At 45.4% G+C, this 9,534-nt stretch overlaps 1 protein-coding gene across 1 annotated transcript in view; it reads right to left on the reverse strand.

The window, feature by feature from the left end:
• The window catches only part of A4GNT (alpha-1,4-N-acetylglucosaminyltransferase), a 5,957-nt gene extending 5,276 nt beyond the window's left edge, over positions 1-681 (reverse strand). The window contains exon 1 of the mRNA XM_006021037.2: positions 259-681. Coding sequence (XP_006021099.1) covers positions 259-669 — 411 coding nt within the window. The 5' untranslated portion in view covers positions 670-681. The remainder of the gene's footprint in view (positions 1-258) is intronic.
• Between the last annotated feature and the right edge of the window lie 8,853 nt (positions 682-9,534).

Genomic DNA, 9,534 nt, shown 5'->3' on the forward strand with positions numbered 1-9,534 from the left:
CGGTCCCCATCCGTGTCATGCCTCTGGTAGGCTGGCTACGGCTGGGGCTGTCTACCCTGGGGGGCACTCTGGCAGGGTCCGGGGCCCTCCCGCACACATTAAAGCAGTGTGCAGTGGCCTGAAGGTTCATCAAATCTGGTCATCCCTTCCTGTTATGCAGAATCTCACATTTCTTTCATTCTGTTCTTCCCGAGGTGGGCCAGGGCCCTCAGGCCCCCATGTACTCAGCACCTCAGCCCCTTTAATATTTCCACTCACCTTATGGTACCATGAAAGTAGAGGTGTCTTCTGGAGTAAAGTCTCCATCTGGAGAGGGACAATGAAGACATTCTTGAGAGCAGATAAAAGTGAGAAGGCTGTGGAGGTGTTCTTTGGATCCCACCTTATGTTGCTTTTCAGCCCTTTCATGAAGAAAACAATAGGTCTGTCATGGTAGATCCTGGCAGCAGATTCGACAGAGCAAGAAACCAATGGAGAAGGTTCAAGCCGGTCAGTGGTCTCCAGAAAAATGATGCTGTTGCCCTGGCTGATAACTCCTTTGAATGTTGGGAGCTTCTTGGCAATGGGCATACATGAGAAGAGGCAGCCTGGGTGTCGAGAGAACTCATACAAAATGCCAAAAGCAAAGACAAAAAAGACACCAAGCAAAATTTGGATCTTCCTCAACATTCTGGCTTTTCCATGAATCTTAAAGGGTGGAGAAAAGAAAGATCAGTGTTAGTGGTTCATTGTTTATCTCTGGGAAAGACAAGGTCCAGGTTAGGATTTCCAAAAGATAGGCTCCATCTCTTCCTTTGGTCATTTCCTATGAGGCTGATGTATTATTATGAAGCCAGGAACCCCCATGTTAAACCTGCAGTGGGTCAGCTGGTGTGGCTTCTGGCATTTTAACCAGAAGCCTTGTAAGCTGCCTCTGGGTTAGAGCCAGGATGTTTTCAATCCCCAAACCAGAAGGGTTCTCTGGATAAGTAAAGGGAAAGAAGTCTACTGCCTTCACTTGGCAATGGATCTGGCCCTAAGTCGGAGCAAAAAGAAGAAACTCCCTTAAAATGCCCTTGGGCACATCCAGAAAAGCGTGCACATGCAGTTTGTAGCACCGCAGACCCATCAGTGGCACTGCAAACTGTACGTGCCACGCATGCAGGCATTCCTCGCACTGCTAATTTGCAGTGTGGTAGCTTTTTTGATACCTGGAGATCCTGGTGTCAAAAAGTGCCCCCTAGAAAAAAGCGGGGTCGTGCATGTGGTGACAGTGTACACCTCCTGATACCAGAGCCTGGCTAGCCAGAGCCATGCTCCAGCTGCTGGCCAGGCTCCATGTGCCCAGATTGTCACCGCTGGAGCCCCGGGAGGCCCCCAGGATCCCAGGTAAGGCTGCTAGGGCCAGCCCAGGTACCAAAGTGCATATGCAGGGGTGTTCCCTGGGAGCAACTAGCAGCAGCACAAATATGGGCCACTGCTATCTGTCCCTGGGGAACACATGTTCCCACTCATGGGGGTGTGCCACTGGCAAGGAAACATCTGAGCTGAACTATGCTGACATCGTTCTTATATTTTAGGGAGAAAACCTAGATTCAATTTCTTTCTCTGTCACATATATCCTGTGTGACCTTGAGCATGTCACTTAGAACTAGGTCCACTAAGGGACTCATGTGCCACAGTGTCTAATTTTTAGGCATTCAGCCTTCAGCAGAATCCAGAGTACTGAATTAGGCCCCTAGGCTCCCTGAATGGGGCATGGGAAGGGTGAAGTTTCTCCAAATGGTACCCAAACTGACCAGCACACTTAGCAAAGAACCATCTGACCTAGCTAATAGGAAGTGATGATGACAAGGGTCCAATTCTGCCCAGTACTGGCAGCTTTGGCATCTTGCTCATTGCTAAATGGAAGAGGCATCTTCCCTTTGAAACTGGTAGCTGTGAACCCTCCCCCAAAGGTAGGCATCTTTCTTTAAAAAAAAAAAAAAAAAAAAAAAAAAAAAAGCTGAGATTTTGGCTTTATTTGCTAGTGCAAGAGAAGGATCAAGCACCCATCCCTTTTTATAGTATCTCTGTAGCTGGATTGGTCATCCAGAGCTGTGGGTAAATGAAAGGACAATTGCCTTTCCTGCCTGAGGGGATTCCAGCTCATATTTCCAAGGAAACTACCATAACCACTAGGCTCTAATTAAGAGCTGAGATTTTGGCTTTATTTGCTAGTGCAAGAGAAGGATCAAGCACCCATCCCTTTTTATAGTATCTCTGTAGCTGGATTGGTCATCCAGAGCTGTGGGTAAATGAAAGGACAATTGCCTTTCCTGCCTGAGGGGATTCCAGCTCATATTTCCAAGGAAACTACCATAACCACTAGGCTCTAATTTTCTAAGGTCAGGAAAGAAGCATTTTGTCCTTCCACTTGACACTATTCCCCCTGGCCTGGAAAAATCAGATAGCTGTTGGACCAGAGGGAGAGAAAACAAATGAGAATGACTTTCCAGTCTTGTGATGTGCAAGACAGAACTATTACCAGAGCATGTTTATTATGGCAAGTTGCCCCAATTCTTATTAGCCAGACTCAAAAAAACCCAAAACAGGACAAATTTTGAAGTGCAGCCCTATGCTCCTATGGGATCCCTTGTTTTATACCTAAATAAGGCAGGTGGTCCAAAAGTGTTACCATATGTGCCTAGGCAACCATTATCAATGTGTTTGAGAATTAGGTGTTTGGGCCATCTTAGAGGGTATGGTGGACATCTTTAAAATCTTCAGTGGCCATCTATAGTATTCAGTAGTCTGTGCATAAACTGAGCAATTTGTTTTTAGAGTAGCAATGCAAAGAAATACTTTCTTACCCATTTAGATACTAATACAAGTTGCCATGTAACCACACCAGAATATAGACTAGGTCCCTCTTGCAGGGCAGCACAGCAAGCTATATCAAAGTCGTGCAGCAAGGTTCCCAGATCCTATGGTGGTAATTTGGTGGCAGTGTCTGATACATTTAAAAATGAAGGATCTCACTGTATGAAATAAAAAAAATCTCCAATCAGTACAGCCTTCCATGCAGTGTTATTTATTTGGATGTTAAGTTTCCTTTGTCATCATTGTCACTGCTTATTCAGTTTTCAATATGCCATCAGATCTTGTAATGGCATTGGAGAAATTACGTGAGGGAAGTTGGAGGGTTTTGCAATGATTGCACAGTAGCACTCATATCAAATAAGATAATATGACCATGAGGCTATGTTTCTTCTTAGGTGGTAGAGGAAGAAAAGGCAGCAGTTGTTAGCAGCTCAAAGGTGAGGGTAGAAAGGGAAGGAGGAGTTAAATATGCTTGTATGTGTACATGTCTGCATATGTGTTCATGTATTACATATGGGCATTTGTGTGCACGGTAATGTATATTGTCAGAACCCATTAATTGAATGCCTATGGCACAGTGGAAAATCCCCGAGCCCTCGTGATTGGCACAGTAAAAATTCCGCCACAGTAGAAAAGCCCGCCAAGTCCAATGGCCGCATCGTTCAAACGAGCGCCACCCATTGGCCGGTTACAAATTATTCCCACTTGGCAACTAGCAATTGGCTTGCTATCCATATAAAAGTAAAAGCAGTTTCCGCCCAAGTTGGAGAACTCCGCACGCATCATGGAGTAAACTTGGCGGACTGATCACCCACCAATGACTCCCCGTCACCGACCTTCCTGACGTACCCCCTCCCCTGCATGCTCAATAAGCCGTCTATAAAATGTCTCATCTCGTTCCAAGGGGCCCTCGTTACGTTTGTAACCGCAACTTAAGCCAGTTTTCTGTCTACGCTGTGTACATCAGTAGCGTAAGTAAACAACCTAATTGCAACCAATACGTGTCTGTGCCTAATTTCACTCCACCCATCGAAGTACCCACCTGACATTCTGGGCTCCCAGCCAAAGCCCGGCAAGCCGGTCAGACACCACATATATGTGTATCTATTTGTCTATGTGGACTATGAGGGTCATGTGCCAAGTTTCTTCCTTTGCTGTTTCTTCCATTTTCATTTCTAAATCTTCATTTCCTGCTTAGCAAGTGATTCATCACCTGGGTCTTTCTGTCCAGCTTCATTGTAAAAGAGAATGCTTTACCTGCAAAGACTGTCTTGGGCTCTGGAGCAAGGGGTCCTAGTTTTCCAAACAAAACATAACGGGTTAAATTCTATTTCCTGTTTCTGCACCTAAGTGACACTCACATAACCACATACCCTGAGCAGAGTTTGGATCCCAAGTAGCTAGGCCCTTTGTGCAATTCCCTTCCGAGTATGCTCAGAAGGCTGCACTGCAGCTGAATAGGCACCTAGGGAGAATAAAATGGCTGGGGCATGTATAAAACACTCCTTAGGCCAATCGCCTGCTGGTTAGGGCACTTACCCAAGTAGCAAGACACCCCGTTAGGTCTCTTCTACCCCTGGCTAAGCGTTCTCCAAATTACTTCCTAGCCTCTTCCTCCTGGCTGGCCCCCTGGGCAGCCAGGAGGAAGACTATAAGCTATGGGGAGGGTGAATCACTGTTCTGGAGGGGAGAAGGCCCTACTAACCCAAGGTGTAGTGCAACATGGAAGCTCAAGCAGCCTTTACTTGCAACATAAATATGTTATCGAGCAATAGTGCAACCCAGTGGAAGGACTTAAGAAACAAGCAATAGGGAAAGGTGTAATGATCTTCACATTTCACAGCTGTCTGGCTCTTTTTCAGACCCACCCTTCATCATGCTTGTGAAATCCCAAAATATAGGGCAAGAAATTGGCCTTACTGAAGTCAATGAAAGTTTTGCCATTCACATTATTGGCACCAGGATTGTGTTTGTGATATTGTGGCACCATATCTACATCTACTGGAACGTTTGCTTCAAGCTACCATTACTGGGGAGTGGAGCCAAGACTAAGGAACAAGACTTTATTTTGATTAAAAATGGGAATACTCCTATTGCTGGATTACTATTTCTTCTTTGATGGCCTAAAGATCTGACATCTCAATCCTTTATGGGAACCCAGCAAAACTGTGGTTACAGTAACGGCTCACATTCAACATAGTCCAGAAGGCATTTTATTTGCAAATTGTGGAGAGAGAATAAGCAGCCACTCCAACAGATATCAGCACCGTGTATGACATTGTGAAGAAAAATGTGAATCCTCATCGACTTATTCTCGGAAATTGTTTTGCTTCATTGGTTTTCCAAAGCCGCTAGGCGGTGACTTATGAATTCTCATCACATTTGACCTGGAGGCAGCTGTTATCAGAATGTTCACTTCTCTTCTCAAGTTAAAAGGACTGCAGAACTGACTGTTAAAATAAATCCTAGCCATTGAATAGATTATCCTGTCAAGTGGTTTGCTTCCCTCCTCCCCCCCAACCCAACACAGCAAACAAGATATTGACTTGATGGCCCTCCTTGTGAAATTTTTTTTCCTTCTTGATGATTTTAGTATTTCAAATCCAATATGAAAATGGGACCCTGTGGAAAAAGACAGCCTGTTTCAGCATGTAACACTGTGTGATAAGTCCTTCCTGCTGTCCCGCCAGACATTTGGTGAAGTGCACAATAGAATGACTGCCAGTTAAGGATACCTCTTTGGATAGGCATATTGCTGAAGGGGTTGGCCAACTCAATTTGCCTGTGAATTACATATCACGTAAATCCATGTTTGCTACTTTGCAAACACACATGACTAGTGGAATTCTTAAGGAGCCCTGGAAGTGCCAGATTAGGAGATGCTATGGGAAGTCTTCTCATCAAGAAGATGATGGCTTTCAGCTCAGTCTCATCAGGCACAGGCAAATCTCCAGCATTTGAGCAGAAACAAGAGCCTGCTTGCTAACAGCTGGCTCAAAATTTGTTCCAGTAAAACAGAGGTGATGCTGGTAGCAAAATATTTTGAAGAACTTTTAGGACCTATGACCTCCTCCACCATGGCATTTCCTTTCTTCGGCTTTATTTTTAATGTCTGAGTTCTCTTCCTTCCCTCTCCATCCAGCCTTCTGCCCTTTTTAATCTTACTCCACCTTGTCTCCACTCCATCCTCCCCTATGTTTTCCACTTCTGTTTTCTACTTTTTTCAGCAAATTCTATGCCCTTTTCAATGCTGGACTTAGCTTTTCCAGCATCTTCTTTTTCCCCACAACTGTCTGACTCATAACCAATCATGCATGCAGTCCACTGCATGCTGGGGTTGGAAATTTTTCCAGGCACCTTGTAGGCTGAAGCTTAAAGCTACTGACTCAGGACTGACAGAACAGGTGGAAGGATTGTCTACTGTCCTGAGACCTCCTCTTGGAAAACAGTGGCCGAGGAAAGGCGAAAGAGGCTGGATTTACTTTTGCTGGGGTGTTAACTCTAGTCTCTGCTCTGAGTTTCCATCTCTTTTTAGAGGGGCCAGAGAGCTCCATTAGATTTCCTACTACTGATTTTTCCTTTGGGTAGGTGTATTTGCCTACAACTCATTTAAGTCCCCAAAGTATGTAAGAATTCTCTTTCCAGGCAAAGGCATGGTCTCTCCCCACGCCTTCCCCTGCTCCCTGCCTGCTGCTCCTGCTCTCCCTGCTGTCCCAGGGGGTGGGAAAACTTCAAAGCCACTCCTGCTGGGCTGGGAACAGTCCCCCCATCCTGCCCAGTCCCCCTAGAGCAAGTGTGAAAAGGGAACCCACTATAGTTCCCCTCTGGCTTTAAAAGACTTCCTCACCTGTCCCAGTCAGTCCACAACTACATGAAAGTTGTTACAAAACATGAAAGAAGCCACAAGTCAGGGGCACTTGCATCTCACAGCCCATCTATCTTGCTTCCTCTCCGTCTCCTCCCTGCTTTTCCCTGGGGACCCCCCCGCCCCATGGTTCCTGGCAAAGGGGGATTGCTATAGGTTGTAAGATAATCATGTATAAACAGTTCCCTATGGGTGAACTTCCCCTATTACAATCCTGTATTCATAAATGCTTGAATCAGATTTGCTATAAAAACAATTTAGATGATCCATGGTATAGAAAAGGAGGGAGGAGGGGGAGACAGATGTATTTAGAATAATGCTGCAGAATTCCTCTGAGGTATCTGGAAGGCTTAGTTTTAAGGCTGGAGTTTAAGGAGTAGGTCACTGCATAATCACCTGGATGTCATATCTACCATCTGGATGTGTTTTTTCTCCCTTTATTTGACCACGTTGAAGTTTGCTTGCAAAATTTTAAGTCACCTGAAAATGTTAACCTCCAAAATCTTTTAGTTGAGCTTGAATTTCAGCTCTGGAATAAGGCTCTGTGACTGTAAGTTCCTCTTTTATCTGAACTGATTTACCCACATCACAGATGTAAGTCCCTAAGATCTACAGTCAAAGGTGAAAAATATTCATGAAAAACTATCTGTCGTTATTGTGCATATCATCACAAGAGATACCTCTCTATATCTCTGGCTCTCACTGCTGTGGAGGCTGAGTTGCCAGCAAGAAGAAAGGCAGCTTGGTTTTAAGGGAATAAATCTGCAATACTGAAAAACCTTTAGTGGGAAAGTCGGCACAAAGACTCGAGTTGCCTGTTTAGTTCTGCAGGCTTCGAATGCAATAATTGTCCTTATTTCTTCTAGCAGTGAATTCCCCAAAGATGCTGTTATTAATTGTTCATATAGCACCACTTGAGCCATTTTTGTATCTTTTCCAAAACTAAACTATAAGTACAATCAAGCTGGAGGGTATGCACATGTACTTCAGAGTCAGCTGCATCTCATGTTAAACCCCCTAGCTAGTGGAACAACTCTAAATATATAATATTTAATATTCAGGATCATCAACATTAACTATTAACCTGAAGCCAATCTTGCAAGCTATACTAATACTTATTATGTCATTTTCCTTCTTGTTTTTGATTTTACATGTGACATAAAGAAATCAAAGCTTACCTTCTTCAATCAGAAACGTCTGCAGCCTATTTGAAACGAATGCTGAGTTTTTTGGGGGGAGTTGTTTTAATTAAGTCTCTTCAGAAAGGTAGCAGTAGCAAGAACATCTCGAGAAGTCATTTACCTCGTGCCTATGAATACATACTGCCTATCCCATACCTTCATACCTGGAGAACGTTTAAAGCAGTATCTCTTGGATTGCTTTCTACAGGTGTTGGCTTTGCACTCTGTTTGCACTGAGATAAGAAAGGAAAACGTAAAAGCTAAATTTTCAAAGGTGTTGGACTGTGAGTACATCGATGTGGTGTCGATGCCTACGCAGTCACATGGGTCGCAAATTGACTGGAGGGCCGCACCCAGAGAATGGTGGTGAACGGGTCATTTCTGACCTGGAGGGATGTGAGCAGTGGGGTCCTCCAGGGCTTGGTCCTTGGGCCCGCACTGTTCAACATCTTCATCAGCAGCTTGGACAAGGGGGTGAAAAGCACCTTGATCAAGTTTGCGGATGACACTAAGATGTGGGGAGAAGTGGGCACGCTAGAAGGGAGGGACAGGCTACAACTAGATCTTTATAGGGGTGGGTGGATGAGAATAGGATGGGATTCAATACTGACAAGTGCAAGGTACTGCATCTAAGGAGAAAGAACCAGCAGCATACCTATAGGCTGGAGAACTCCCTTCTCATCAGTGGAGAGGCAGAAAAGGATCTTGTTGTCATTGGCAGCCCATGTTCATCTTGGAATCAATAATGTGGGGATGTGGTCAGGAAGGAAAACCGCACCTTGTCATGCATCACGAGCAGGTCCAAGGAGGTAATCCTCCCCCTCTATGAGACACTGGTCAGGCCGCAGGTGGAGTACTGCATCCAGTTCTCAGCGCCACACTTCAGGAGGGATGTGGACAACATGGACAGGGTCCAGAGGAGGGCCACCCACATGATCAGAGGCAGCAGGGCAGGCCCTATGAGGAGAGGCTACGGGACCTGAACCTCTTCAGCCTCCACAAGAGAAGGCTGAGAGGGAATCTGGTGACCATCTATAAACTTACCAAGGGGGACCAGTGGGAATCCGGAGGACCCTGTTCCCCTGAGCACTGCCAGGAGTAACAAGGAATAATGGCCATAAGTTGACTGAGAGTAGGTTCAGGCTAGACATCAGGAGGCACTACTTCACAGTTAGGGCAGCTAGGAGCTGGAACCAACTTCCAAGGGAAGTGGTACTCACTTCTACCCTGGGGGTCTTCAAAAGGAGGCTAGATAATCACCTTGCCAGGGTCATTTGCCCCAAGTATTCATTCCTGCCCATGGCAGGGGGTCGGACTTGATAATCTGCTCAGGTCCCTTCTGACCCAACCAACTAGGATACTACAAGTAGAGATGCAACACAAGTACATGCCTTTGTAGTGCTCTTATGAAGATGTACCAATTGAAAAATATATAGGTGCTGCTTCTTTTGAAGTGATGGGAGCCCAAGAAGGGTGGCTGTGCCTTAAGGAAATAATCCTTCGGGCACAAAGCAAGGTGATCCCCGAGCAAGGCAAAAGGGGGAAAGGGGCCAGGAGGCTTCCCTGGCTGACCAGAGAAATCCAGGGCAGCCTAAGGGACAAAAGGGGAGCACATAAAAAGTGGAAACAGGGAGAGATCACCAAAGA

This window comes from Alligator sinensis, unplaced genomic scaffold, assembly GCF_000455745.1.
Source record: "Alligator sinensis unplaced genomic scaffold, ASM45574v1 scaffold1086_3, whole genome shotgun sequence".
Lineage (NCBI taxonomy): Eukaryota > Metazoa > Chordata > Crocodylia > Alligatoridae > Alligator > Alligator sinensis.